The 14,918-nt window shown below is 33.2% G+C and overlaps 1 protein-coding gene across 2 annotated transcripts in view; it reads left to right on the top strand.

Moving 5' to 3' along the window:
• GRID2 (glutamate ionotropic receptor delta type subunit 2) overlaps positions 1–14,918 on the top strand; it is a gene marked incomplete at its 3' end in the record, with an annotated part of 1,219,813 nt that overhangs the window by 892,981 nt on the left and 311,914 nt on the right. For both annotated transcript variants that reach the window (XM_081131278.1, XM_081131277.1), the window contains exon 10: positions 9,799–9,996. In XM_081131278.1, coding sequence (XP_080987404.1) covers positions 9,799–9,996 — 198 coding nt within the window. The remainder of the gene's footprint in view (positions 1–9,798; positions 9,997–14,918) is intronic.

The following is a 14,918-nucleotide window of genomic DNA, read 5'->3' on the forward strand; positions in this document are numbered from 1 at the left end:
CTGCTATGGACTAAATATTTGTGTCCCCTTCAAAATTCATGTGTTAAATTCTAATCCCCAGTGTGATGGTATTTGGAGGTGGGACCTTGGAAAGTAAGTAGTTCATGAGGATGGAGCCCTCATGAGTGAGATTAGTGCCTTCATAAGAAAAGACTTAAGAAAGGTGATCTCTCTGCTCTCTCCCATGTGAGAAAAGGAAGCAAACTCATCAGGTAATGGGTCTGCCAGCACGTTGGTCATGGACTTTCTAGCCTCCAGAACTGTGAAAAATAATGTTTCTTGTTTAAGTGTGGTAATTTATTATAGGAGGCTTAACTGACTAATACATCCACACACTCATGGAAAGTTTTGTACATTTTCTTCCTGGTTAGCAATATCCACATAAATATTTTAATGTAAATGAATATTTTTTTGCAAAACAGATGTGATCAGTAATTGTTGTTTAGTTAATGAATTATCTTTATAGTTGCTTCAAACTTCCATTAATTTATTCAAGGTAGTATATAATTCCCAGCATGCCACCCAAAACTCAGCGTTTTTATTTCTCATTGTTTGAAATACGTTGGAATGCAAATGAAAGTTACATTTTTACAATGATACTTTTAATCTCTCTATAAGACAAAATCAAACCAATCCCAAACTTTAAAATGTCATTCTTTGTTTTTAAAAAGTACCTGTAGCCCAATTTTGAGCAGATGATTGTGCATCAGGGCATTAAGACACTGAGGTTGACAACTGAATGTGCTTGTAATAGTCTTATCATACAGACACGCTTTTTAAATAAAAGCAATCCCTAATTATTGGGCATTGAGTTTGTTTTCAAGTTTTCACTAGAGTAGTTGCAGTGAACATTCTTTTAGACACATACTTGTGCTCATTTCTAATTACTTCCTTAGATGTAAAGTTACCAAAGGAAAAAAAGAATGAAAATTTGAAGGTATTTGCTTTCCTACTGTGAACTTTGTGGGGTTTTGTTTTTTTTTTTTTTTTGAAAAGTTGAAGTGTATATAAGAAAGCCTACTTCTTTACATGCTTGCTGATAAACATTTTTTTATCCTTGCTAATCTGATGAGCAATAAATAAAATAACTCATCTTATTTTAAGTTGTATTTCCCAAAGGTGTGTCAAGAGAACAAAAATGAATACTTCTCCCTCACTGTTTGCTTCTGCCTTCAAAACATACCGAGAATTTGATGACTTCTCATCGAATCCATCTTACTACTAAGTCACTTCTGGTTTGTTGCAAAGGACTTTTGATTGATCTCCTAGCTTCAATCTCTCCCCCTCCAGTCTATTGTCAATAGTAACTGTCAACTGTGTAGTAAACCGATAAATATATCAGAGCGTATCCCCCCTTTGCTCAGAGGCCATACAGTTGTCCATCTCAGTTGAATAAACAGCCAAAGTCATCAAAGTGGCTTAAAGCTCCACCTGACATACACCCTTTATCTCTCTCTCAGATATTTCCTTTCTGAACCTAGCTCCCTCAGTTCCTGCCATGCGAGTGGCCCTTCTGCCTCTTAAACATGTCAAAGAAACTCCTACCTGACACATTTGTACTTGCTCTGTCTTCAATCTGGAGTGCTCTTTCTATAGAACCCCTTCCTAATTGAAGGTACAACCCTGTCTCACGAGCTCTTTGTTCTCATTTGTTTAATTATCCTCCACAGTACTTATCACCATCAGGTGTAACATATATAAACATATTTTGTGTATTGTCTATCGCTCCCATTAGAATGTAGGTCTAGAAGGATAAAGATACATTTGTTGTTTGCTGTGTTCACTACTGTATACTTACTGTGTGCCTGATGCTAACACTCTTTTAAGTGACTGAATAAATATCAGAAGTTCTGCTACTTTTCTGTAAGGAATATTATTTTGGATAGAAATACACTAGTCATAAATATTCTAAGTTTAATTTTATATGGCCTTTTACTATATTCTGATATTTAATTAGCTTTAGTTTATATTTATTAAATGCTTTTATATCCTAACAGAGACTAAGCCTTGTAAGCCGACACTGACATTTATTGCTGTTCTTGACAGTACTGTAACAGGAATATGACTATTGACCAGAGAGTTTGTAAACATCATCATCATTCTGAAGTCAAATGTTACTGTGTTCTTCAGTTAAATAGTTTGTAGACTTCTGACATTTGGTACAGCCAGTCACTCCTTACAGCTCTAATATGCTCTATCTTAAAACATCCTTGATAGTTTTTCTTGAGATATTTGCCCTTACAAACAACTCTGTGTCCACAACACTTATGGAATAGAATTGACGTTTACATGTGGCTATGCATTTGTAAGATTCACTTAGGTGTTAAATTTAGCAAAATAATCAAGTCTTGGACCAAATAAACCAACAAAAATTATTATCCAGCACTACTCGTATTCAGAAAGTAGACTGAGAGTCTGGTATTTCTACATTTGTGTATAGTAATCATGCGGTCCATAAAATCTTAGCCTCCTAAAATGAGTTTTCAAAAGCATACTAGGAAAAAGAAAACCAATAAATGAGAATATACTTAGGGTTGTTGTGATTGCCTGTTGTCCTTGATAACCATTTATTCTCAGTTACAGCAGCCTATATTTCTTTCAGATTATCATGATAACAAAATGAACATCTTTTGTTTTGTTTTGCCACTCTCCATATTTAACCTCAAAGATACTAAAATGTGACCATTTCATGATTTGAAAACAATGTATAAAATCGAACATTTACCTTCCTTACTAATAGCAAACGTTTTATGTTCAATTTAAAGTATTTTATTCATTTAAATAATTGCTTACAAAACAGAAATCAGAAATAATATGTAAGACATGGTTTCTTTTAGGGAGTTAGAATGACTTCCTATTTACTTCTGTCATTTATAATTTGAATCTCATTGTCTGAAAGCATTGCATTTTAAAAAATAGGTTCAGTGCAATGCTTTCTAAACATTTGCTCCTCCATGTGATCCTGCAAAACCTCATTGACAAATATTTTCATTTCCTATCCCTGTGACTTGCTCTTCTCTCCATGCAACTCAGATATTATTCTTTTCCTTTACTACACTGAGATCCTTTATTCCTCTCCAGATTTTCCTCATGTTTGTTTTCCTATCCTAGTATCTTCATACCTTCTTAATAACAAATTTCATACTTTTCACCTTTTTTTACCTTATAGAGATTTCTAATATTCATGTATGGTCTATAAAAGGTAATGAGATTTTTTTCAGAGAATGGTGATCATTAATTCTGCATGTATCAAAGTGGAATGTGTCATCCCTTAGCAAAAATATAAGCTTATACTCTGCATAAAGACAACTCTTGTTTGCCTCAGTCAAGAACATGTTTGGGGGGAGGGGAAATTTAAACAGGCTATTAAGAAATATTCTCATTCTCTTTCAGTGTGTTTGAGTTGCTTGTGTGAGCAGAATTGTGAGGAATTTCCAATGACTCATTCCCAGCTTTAGCTCTCTGGCATTCTGTGAAGCTGTGCATATTAAAACCTCTTAACGGCTCTTAGTAAAGCCTTGGCAGTAGAGCTTGTCTCCTGTACCTATCTAAAACTTCAGATGCTTTTCTTCAAGCTCTGTCACTAGCACGCAATATTGCATAGTTATTAAAATATGGGAATTAACTGCAAAACCTGCAAGTTGCAAACAGTGTTGTAAATCACATAGCAATTAGCATGAGATTTTTTAGATGGCTGAGTACAAATTCAGAATTATGAAGTTATTATCTAATAACCCAACAAGTGATGTGAATAAATCTTTGATAATATGAAAATTATCAACCACTGAAACACTCTTCTACAAGCAGGTCTACAGATCCTCATGCTAATGCACTTAGATTGATAAACTACAGGCATTCTGTGAAAGCTTCATTTATTCCAGTTGCTCAGGATTGTGCTTAGAGAATTTGTCATCCAAATGATCGGCAAATCAAAATCTGCCATTTGTTTTCATTTAATAGCAGACAGGTTTTCACCAGCTTAAACTCAGTCCTATTAATACTCTTTGAAACTAACTGCCAGAAAATGAATTTTAAAGGCAGCATTTTATTATTCCCTCTCTGGACCTATAATAGAAGACTCAAAGCCATCTACATACACTTTGAATCGCCTGGCAGCAATGCTATTTGTGCAAAGGATCCCTAGTCCTCGATTCTGCCACAATTCATTCTATACTCTGCACTCAGAATTACTATCTAATTATGCTATTTCCCTTTCATAAAGCTCCAGTTCCCTGCCAAATAAGACAGAAATCTTCATATGGCTTCAATGTCCTCCATTATCTGGTCCTAGTTAACATACTTTATCTTTATTTTTGTTTATATTGCAATGTAACACCCGTACAGAAAATAAAAGCTTAAACCATTACGCTTTTATTGGAGGTTTTGTAGTTAATTCCCATATCAATGAATAATAAACATCCACATAATCAAACAGAACAAAAATATAATATTTTCATTACTACAGGAGCTGTCTATCCTTGAGCATGTTTCTCTCCGTATCCTTAATTATCAGACTACCTCTCATTCTGCTTCTCATCTCTTTACTCTGCTTGGGATTTTCTATTTATTCCTTTGTACCCTGGGTATTAATTCTGACTTATAACAGGTCACTAATTCTTTCTCCAGCTGTTTCTAATCTGCTGACAAACTCAGTCATTAAGTTGTTACCTTTGATCTTTGTCTTTTCTAATTCTCAAATGTCTGTTTACTTTTATTTTAAACTCTGCAATGACACTTCCTATATTCCAATTTCCTGCCAATTAAAAAAATTGCCTTTAAACATAGTAAACATGTTTATAATATGCCTCTGAAAATTTTACTGAGTTCTCAAAGATGTTTCTGTTGGATATTATTTCGGCTGGTTCTCTATATGAAATGTAATTTCCTTTTATATGATACCTTTGGCTTTGCTTTGAACATTGTACAAACAATTATTTAAAGGAATAATGAATGATCTAAAATGAAGATACTTTCTTTCAGAGAGGATTGTGTTGTTTTTTTCTGTCAGGCATCTGGAGTCCCTACCAGTCTCACATCACCTTAAATTGCATTAAAATTTGAGACCAGTTATGTTACCCTAGATTTTAATTCATAGGTTGAAAAATTTGAGTACCCAGGGGATAAAGTTGAATTAAGGTAATTATGATGCCGTCCTCTTCTGTAACTTGCTGTGTGAACTTTAGTTGAGACTTTTTTTCTAGTTTTTCTTATTTGTTAAAATAGTACAAAGTCAGTAATCCCCAAAATGGTGATTTTCTTTTTCTTTTAAAGGGCATTTTATTTTTCTGGTGTTGTGTTTGTCCCAGTTAGGTTGTGCATTGCTTTTGTTTAGCTTTATATGCTTTGAGTACATGACTTTTCCCAGTACTAGGTTAAAATTATTTTGAAGTGGCACTCATGACTTTTTACCATATCTTTACTATATTCAGTAGCTGCTCAATGCACATAAATGGATGAGTCATTGAGTGAATAAATTTTGGAAATAGATGCATAGATAAAAATGATTAAACCAAGCTCAGTATTGTCGCCTTAGAAAAGAAACAAGTGTCTTTTCTATTATGGATTCCAAATCTTCAATCTAATTTCACTTCAGTTGCTATGTTTACCTGTTCAGTATATTGGCAGCTTATTCTCATAAAGCACAATTTGTCTGAGGTAGGATTTATGAATAGTGATCCAAATCTATAATAGAGCTTTAAAACAAAGCTTAAATACATTAACCTAGAAAAAGTTACGGGATGTAATAAGGGTTTATTTTTTAGCATAAAATTTTAAAAGTATGTTCATTAATAAATCATTGACCCTCTTTAAAAGAACTCTTAGTATAACCATTTCTATTCTGTACCTTTAGTCAATTCTAGCTGATGTTGGTTGACCAGATTTTGACAACAGACCTCTGAAAGGGATCTTTTGCCTAGGGATTTACTTATAAGTTGAAATTAAAAATATTTTTAGAAAAAATTTAGCATATTAAAATCTAATATAATTTAACATATTAAACAATTTGTCTAAAGAAATATAAAGGAAAACAAAAAAGGGTCACTAATAGTTTATATCAAAGCATACATTCAGATATTATTTCTGCCATGTAGATCATTTAGCTTTGCAGTACAGTTAATTGATAGTCTTAATTGTTTGTGTCATGTTAAAGAGTGTTATTCAGGTTCCTGATGATTAAATTGCTGCTAAACTTAAGAGATTTATTAGATTTTGAAGGCCATGGGTAAAAAAAGCATACATATGGTCCAAAAATTTTTGTAGAGTTACCATTCAAATAAGATCTTCCATGGATCATCTTTCCATTGGTTTGTCAATGAGTAGAAGTTCAAAATATAGAAATGAATGAGATGTGTAGAAGAAAACAAGTACACTCTCTATTGGCAGCATCTGTAATATAATGTAAACAATCAGTGTCCAATAATTCTAGAATTTTCTGATTATATCTACATGCTCTCTGAATATGATCTCTATATTGTAATTTCTTTAATCCATTCTGAGTCTATTGACCTCATGACCTACATTAGAGTATTTTTGCAAAGTATAATCATTGGCTAGTTCTATATTTTGTCCAAACAACAAAATGAACAGTAGCAAATTCTGCCAATTATCTTGAAGTTTATTATGCATTTTAAAATATAGAGAATATATAAAATATTTGGAATCATCAAGTTGTTCTGAATTTTACACATAAAATTAAGGGATTGATTAAATTTTTACTTTTCACTCTTTTGATACCATTTAGATTAAACAAGTCAGTATTATTAAAAATTTTCATTTATTCTCAAAACCTCTTATCTATTTATCTATCAATGTTCCTTAGCATCAAATACTATTATGATAGGAAAAAATATCAGGGGCTTAACTACAACAAAAAAAGATAGTAAAAATTTTCTTACATTCTAGAACCCTAGAAAGTTAGTCGTTCTGTTATAGCATTTAAAGTGTCAAGTACATACACTTTTGTCTTGTTTTTGTACTGTATGTGGTCTAAGATCACTAAAGAGAAGTGTAAAAGACACAAGGAAGTTGCACAAAGCACCCTGCTTATATCGAATTGTCCAGAATTAGTCACATGGTCTCTCACCTTTATTGTCTAAAAGGAGACTGTGGACATTTATTCTTAGTAGTGCTAAAATTTCTTAAAAAGTATAATTAGTGAAGAAGGAAGAACAGCTGCCAGGGAACAAATAGCAGTCACCTCCTTTATCTAACTATTCATTTCCTGATTTTTTTTGCACAAAGATAAGATATAAACAGTTAAACAAGACCAATTTTTTAGAAAAGAAAACATCAAACATTGTTTAGAAAATCAAGATTTTCAAAGCCTTACAAATATCATAACACCAACATAGTTGTAGATGAGCATCAAACTTAGAACTCATCTTCTGGGTATCCAAAGTGAAAAGGGATTCTGAAATCATTAGTTACATTATTTCATTATTTAAAAAAGCTAAGTGAAATAAGCAGGCAGAGAAAAACAAATTTCACATGATCTCACTTATATGTGGAATCTAAAGAACAGAATAAACTGATGAACAAAATAGAATCAGTGACATAGAAGCATGGAACAGACTGACAAATCTCAGAGGGAAGGTGGGGTGGGGGGTGGGGGGGTGGAGAGAGATTAACCAAAGAATGTGTATGCATATATGCACAACCCATGGACACAGACAATAGTGTGGTGAGGGCCTGGGGTGGGGAGTTGATGCAGTGTGGAAGGGGTCAATGGGGGAAAAGAGGGACATCTATAATATTTTGAACAATAAAAAATAAATAAATAAAAAGGCATTACTAAAACAAAATGAAGTTCTGTTGGCTCAGAACAATTCAGAAATTTATCTCATGGTAAGTTTTAGGGGGAACTGAATGTTGTGGTGAGCAAAATTCCTATAATAGATGCAGTCGTTTTATAAGGCATTTGCTTAATGTTTGAGTAAAAGCCAAAAGCAAATATTATTTTACAACTCATTGAAGGCTTTTTTGTGAGTCCCTAAAGAAAACGATCCACAGATAAAAACTTGGGGTATTTTTACTTAGACTCAGGATAGACTTTAACCTGCTCAGAGGGCTAGATGGACTATATACACTATAAATGTTTATTTGTAAATATTATTGTTGCAGAAAGATCTCTGAACAAGTTTAGGAAATTAAAGAATAGATTATTTTATCTAATTTTCAATAGTCTGCCAGCATGTTTCCAACTCCAAAACTCTCTTAACACCAGGTGTTCTAAAAAGTGAAAGGGGCGTATTTGTTACCTATAAAGGGACAACAAATGTAAAATGGGCCCTGGCTGGTTCGGCTCAGCGGTTAGAGTGTCGGCCCAAGGACTGAAGGGTCTCGGGTTTGATTCCAGTTGCAGGCTCAGTCCCCGGTGGGGCGTGAGTGGGAGGCAACCAATCAATCGATGTGTCTCTCTCACATCCATGTTTCTCTCTTCCTTCCACTCTCTCTGAAAACCAACGGAAAAAATATCCTCGAGTGAGGATTAAAAGAAAAATGTAAAGAGTTGAAAGCAGAAATCAATTGGCTCAATTTATAAAGTACACAATTACCAAAAAGATAAGTGAATTTTTTATAGCAATAGTAAGGAAAATATTTTATGCAATGAAATGTGTCTTTATATCCAAATTTCAAACTGACTTAGCAAAACAATGCCCAGGAAATGTGATCTTTTAAATTTTAGCTAAATTATATGTTCTTAGAATTTTTTATCTTTTCAAAAAGTTTTATGTAGATTATATCTGTTAAATTATTATTATACATATTTTTGACATATATAGATAATAAATGCCTGAGAATAGATACAATCAATTTATGGTTTCCTTAATATGATTTTATTATGGATGAATCTTAGATTGATCCTGAGATGGCAAGGCGAATGCATCATGGCCCCTGAAGTTTCGTAGTCATTTTCACCTAATTTTTTACGTTAGTACAGTCATGCCTGCATGACAATGTTTCAGTCAACAATGGACTGCACATACAACCGTGGTACCATAAAATTATAATGGAGCTGAAAAATCCCTATTGTCTAGTAACCGTGGAAAACGTCCTAGTGCAAGACATTCCTCACATGTTTGTGGCGACGCTGGTGTAAACAAGCCTACTGTGCTGACAGTTGTCTGAGAGTGTAGCACCTACAATTAGGTGAAGTCCATAATTCTTGATAATGATAATAAACAGCTATGCTACTTGTCTATGCACTTACTGTAATATACTTTTTATCATTATTTTATGGTGTACTCTATGTACTTACATAAAATAAATATTTGCTGTCAAACAGTATGCCAGGTTATATCTGCAGCAGCTTCATACATCTTGTATTTACTAAGTGTGTTGATTGCATCATTTTCTCTTGTGCTTGATTTAATTTTGTGTTGTTTTGTACAGTAGCATACTGTGCAGGCTTATAACCGAGGAGCAATAGGCTAGACCTACAGCCTAGGTGTGTAATAGGCTATAACGTCTAGGTTTGTGTAAGTGTACTTTATGATGTTTGAACAATGGCAAAATCACTCAAGGACACATGTCTCAGAACGTATGCCTGTCGTTAAGCGATGCATCTGTAATTAAATGAGAGCTGACACGAAATTGGGTGATTAAAAACTGTTCAATAATAGGCTGCATTAACAACACACAAGTTATGTGAACAACACACAAATTATATTTCTAAGTTAATTCTCTCAAAGTGCACAAGCAATTTTTAGACTGTAAGTAAAACTCTTTGAAGAATTAATCTTTGCTTTTAAGGAACAATATAGATTGATATCGAGGATTTCTCTTCTTTCCCTATAGGAAGAACCTTTTGTAATGGTCTCTGAAAATGTCCTGGGTAAGCCGAAGAAATACCAGGGCTTCTCCATTGATGTTTTGGATGCCTTATCTAACTACCTGGGTTTTAACTATGAAATTTATGTTGCACCGGATCACAAGTATGGAAGCCCACAGGAAGATGGGACATGGAATGGCTTGGTAGGAGAACTAGTCTTTAAGGTAAGCATTTAATTATTTATTGATGTTTCATGTATCTAAAGGTTGAAATATAACCCCTGGAAGCTAATTTAATACAAAATAAATGCAAGGCAAAGCATTAAGTGGTGGTGTTGGAGGCCAAAGTCTTAGCCAATACTATTTTATGAATTTTGTTGGAAGGAAAATTAATGACAAAGTAAAGCTAGATTTTAGAATGTTTCCTATGATAGAAAAGTGCCTAGAACAAAGACTCACCTTGCCAAATTTATACTCCAGACATTTTGTCAGTATACAGTACATGATGAAGTCTACAAACACAATTCATGTCATTGATTTCTTTTAAAAACACAGTATTATTTGTAATAAATAAATAAAAACCTGATCAGTTAGGAACTAATCATTTTTACTTTTAGGATATATAAATAAGGTAAATCTATTTTTACTTATATTTTTATCCTTGGTCTTTTAATTCTCAGAGAGGTGTTTAAACTTTTTCATTTCTTAATCTGTATTTCTGTAGGTCTGCTTTATTTTTTGAAGCTCTTTTATTAGTTCATACACATTTTTAATTATTATGTCTCCCTGGTTAATTGTTAATAGTCAGGTTTAGGTCTATAATTTACTATTTGATTTATATGTGTCCTTTTTCCTGTGTCCCTTCTTTTCTTGCATTCCTTTGGGTTCATTGAATGTTTTTAGTGTTTGATTTTATTTTCTCTTTTGGCTTTTTAGCTGTATTTCTTTGTAGTTTTATTTGTCTGTGGTTAATCTAAAGAATAAAATGTGCCTTCTTAACTTATCACATTCTATCTAGGTTAATATTATACCACTTCAGATTTAAAAAGTAATAAACTTGAAGCAATGTAATTCAGTTTACACCCACCTTACCCTTTGTGCTATTGTTGTCACACATTTATATTTCGTGAACTCCGCAGTAAAATGCCACAGTTTTTTATTTAAACAATCAGTTGTCTTTCAAAGGTACAAATAGGGAACTGAAGACAGTTTCCAGTTTCAGGCCGCTCCTCTGCTGTCTCTGGGGCGCTTTGTTCCTGCCTACATATGTGTGCTCCTCCCCGGTATCACTAACTTCAACCTGAAGACTTCCTTTAGAGGAGCCTGAAGTGCGGTCCTAGGAGGGGCATGTCCTCTCAGCTTTTGCTTACCTTAAAATGTTTTTGTGTGCCTTCATTTTTGAATAGTATTAGTAGTATGCATCAAACTCCAAGTTGACAGGTGTGTGTTTTTTAGATACTTTTAGTCTTAGTGTTTTCAAATAGGGACATTTCAGGTTTTGAATAACATTTAACAAGAGCACTGGGAGTCTCAGAAGATAGTCGCTTATTATCAAAATATACTCTTGTTCAGATACTTAAATTGTCTAGAGGGGAATTGTGAGTAAAGTCTTATCTCTAAAATCAAGGCCGGTGATTTTATATCAAGAGCAACCTTTTATTTTAAAAATCAAAATAAACTTATCATTCAACAATTTTTTATGCAATAATAAATTTTTAAAAATTGAAATATAATTGACATATATTAGTTACAGGTGCATAACATAATGGTTTCATATGTGTATATATTGAAATATGATCACTATAGTAAGTCCATCACCACACATGAATCTTTATTTTTTAATGTTCATCACTTTAAACATACCACTGTATTGTCTTTTGCTCAATGTTGATTCTGATGAGAAGTTGACCATTATTTACACCCGGGGTGGGGAACGTCCACCCATATGGACCGAGAAATCATTTGGCCTGGCCCTGCCAACGCAAATGCAAGTTGGACTTGAAATTCAATCAATTCAATTAAATGTTTAACCAAATACAGCAGGCTAACTTTTAAGCTGATAATTTTGTATGGCCTGGGAATAATGTTATAAATATCCAAATGGCCCTTGACAGAAAAAATTTCCCCACCCCTGATTTATACTTTTGTTTTGGGGGTTGTTTTTGTTTTGTGTGTGGGTGTGTGAGGCAGTGCCTTTTATACAACTATCTTTTCCTTTTTTTAAAATCTTTATTTTTTTTCTTTTTATTGAATTTATTGGGGTGACACTGGTTAACAGATTTACATAGGTTCAGGTGTACATTTCTACCACACATCATCTGTACACTGTATTATATGTGTAACATCCCAAGTTAAGTCTCCATCCATCACCATTTATCCCCCAAGCCCCCTCCTGCAATCACCACACTGTTGTCTGTGTCCATGAGTATTTTTCTCTCTTTTTTTTTTTTTCTCAATCCCCCTTCCCATCAGCACCTTCTCACAGCTGTCAGCCTATTCTCCATCTGTGAGTCTGTCTGTATTTTGCTTGTTAGTTCATTTTGTTCATTAGATTCCACATATGAGTGCAATCATATGGCACTTATCTTTCTCTGACTGACTTATTTCACTTAGCATAATGCTCTCCAGGTTCATCCATGCTGTAGCAAAGAGTAAGATTTCCTTTTTTAAGGCCTAGTGGTATTTTTTTGTGTAAATATACAGTCTCTTTTTACTTTTGATGTTTAACTATGATGTGTCTAAATGTGATTTTCATTGTATTTAGTCCTGCTAAGAGCTCACCGAGCCTCTGGTATATATTCCACAAAATTTAGCAAATGTTGACAATTATTTCTACAAATATTTTTTCTACTGCCTTTTCTCCTCTTAAGTTGAGCTTACAGAATGTTTAATTTATACCTCTTAATGTATCTAAGTCACTGAGGTCTTATTTATTTTATTAAAATATTTTTATTCTCTTTTAGATGGGATAATTTACCTTGATCTGCTTTCAGGTTTATTGATTCTTTCTTTGCAATCTCCAATTTTCTGTTAAGTCCATTCAGTGACATTTTTATTCTAAATAGCTTATTTTTTAGTTCTAGAATTTAAGTTTTTAAAAAATAATTTCCATTTCTCTGCTGAGACTCCCCATCTTTTTACTTATTCTGACCACCTTTTCTTATAAGTCTTTAATCATATTTTATTATAATGCCTGCTTTAAAGTCCTTGTCTGTTACAATTTCAACATCTCTGCCATCTCATGATAAATTTATATTGACTGTTTTTTTTCTATCATTCATAGGTCACACTTTCATAGCTCTTTATATTCCTGCTTCTTCACATTTGATTGGAACTGAACACTGTGGTTGATCCAGTGTTGAGATTTGAGATTGTCTCTGAGAAATGTATACTTTGAAAAGGATTGATGTTTGTTTCCTCAGGCTGTTAAATTACTGTCTGTTTCCTTTGAATTTGTGAATGTTTGGTTTTACACATTGTTAAGGCAGGTTGTGTTTGTTTTGGTTTTTTAATTTTACCTTAGTTCCTAGGGCAAATCCCTTGGTGTTGGCAATCCCTGTATTCTTAAGCATAGTCTTCTGGAGTTTCTTTGGAAAGGCTATGGTTTTCATTAAACCCTTTTAATTTAGAAGGACTCAAAATTTAATCATTATCTCCCCTTAGATAACAACTGTAATTTGTTCTTCAGCTCTTTTAGCTTTATGAATGTTGCTTTCTACTGAATTTTTTAGTCATTCTTATGCATGTTCAGTATAGGAGTCAGCCAAGGCTTTGAGGGTAGTTTATATACAGATCTGAGGGCTCATTCCTTCGGTGTCCCCTTCTTTCTTCAATTACCCTATTGATTTCTGGCTACCCTGGATGCCTGAAACTCCTTCCCCTAACGTGTTAATCTAATAGATGATGACTTTCTGCTTGTGCTCTAGCTCCCTCTTGTCACCTAAACTGAGGTGGGTCCACAGTGAATAAACCATACAAAAGTGGATCTCACTCCATGAAGTTACTATTTTTAAGGATTTAATACCCTACAGTTTCTGCCTGCTTCTAGTTAACCTCCAGATCTTTTAATTTTTACAAAAATTTGATTCAGAATTTATAATATTTATTATTTGTTGGGTTAATCCAATAAAAGCTATTCCATCATTGCCAGAACTGAAATTATTTCTGAAGTTATTAAATTATTCAGAAAAATAAAGGATCTAAGTTGTTTCCAAGAGATGGAAAAGAAAAAAAAGAAAAAGTCTTAAGATGGTGGTAAGAAAAATAACAAAACCACTTTTTTATGATCAAGTTATTTAATGATTCAATTACGTATTGAATTTAATTGAAAGAAATTACTTTCAGTATTTTATTTAAAAAGGGAATGATCAATTATCATCCCTCTTATTAAAATAATTATAAATATTGCTTTATTGTAAACCCACAAACCCAATGTTCTGTCTTTGTGTTACTGAGGGGTCCTGCCAGTTCTGAACCCAGATTAGCAAATATGTCAAAATAAGGGTAAAGAAAAGAAAAAGGCATTACACAAATTTATTTTATAGAGAAAGTAGATTAAATCTTTAAGAGTTATTATGCTAACAAACTTTACTTGCTAAATGCACGTTATCAATAAAAAGCATTAGAATTAGTCTAATGTTGGTGCTGCTTTTAATTTGGTTTGTGTGCTTGCTCCAGTTAAATTTTTGAGACTCGCTTCCATACCTGTGAAGTGAGGGGTACAAGTATATTAATGAAAAGATCACTTCCAACTATAATTTGCTTTTCACTTTTTAAGAATTTATTGCATAACAACCAAACAAGCAATAGTATGTTGTTCTTCATAAACAATTGATATAATTGTCTTCATTTGTGTGTAAGAGTATGCATTTCTTGTATGATAACTTAAAATTCTCTGGGTCCTTTTACAAAGTAAAAATTCAGGCATAAAGAAGTTAACTAATGAATGTATGAGTTTTGGCCAGAAAAACTATAAAGCTGTTTATTGCAACTAGATTTTTATTTTATTCGGAAGATATTTAGTCACTCTGACTAGGTTTTGAGAAACACTTATTAAGTGAGGGGGGATAAGTGAACATAAGAGTCTTTGGAATAGGCAGAGAGAGGGAAAATGTGCGAGAACGTGGCGCCATGAAGCCAAGGGAAGA

This window comes from Miniopterus schreibersii (assembly GCF_964146895.1).
Source record: "Miniopterus schreibersii genome assembly, chromosome: 1".
NCBI classification, from domain to species: domain Eukaryota; kingdom Metazoa; phylum Chordata; class Mammalia; order Chiroptera; family Miniopteridae; genus Miniopterus; species Miniopterus schreibersii.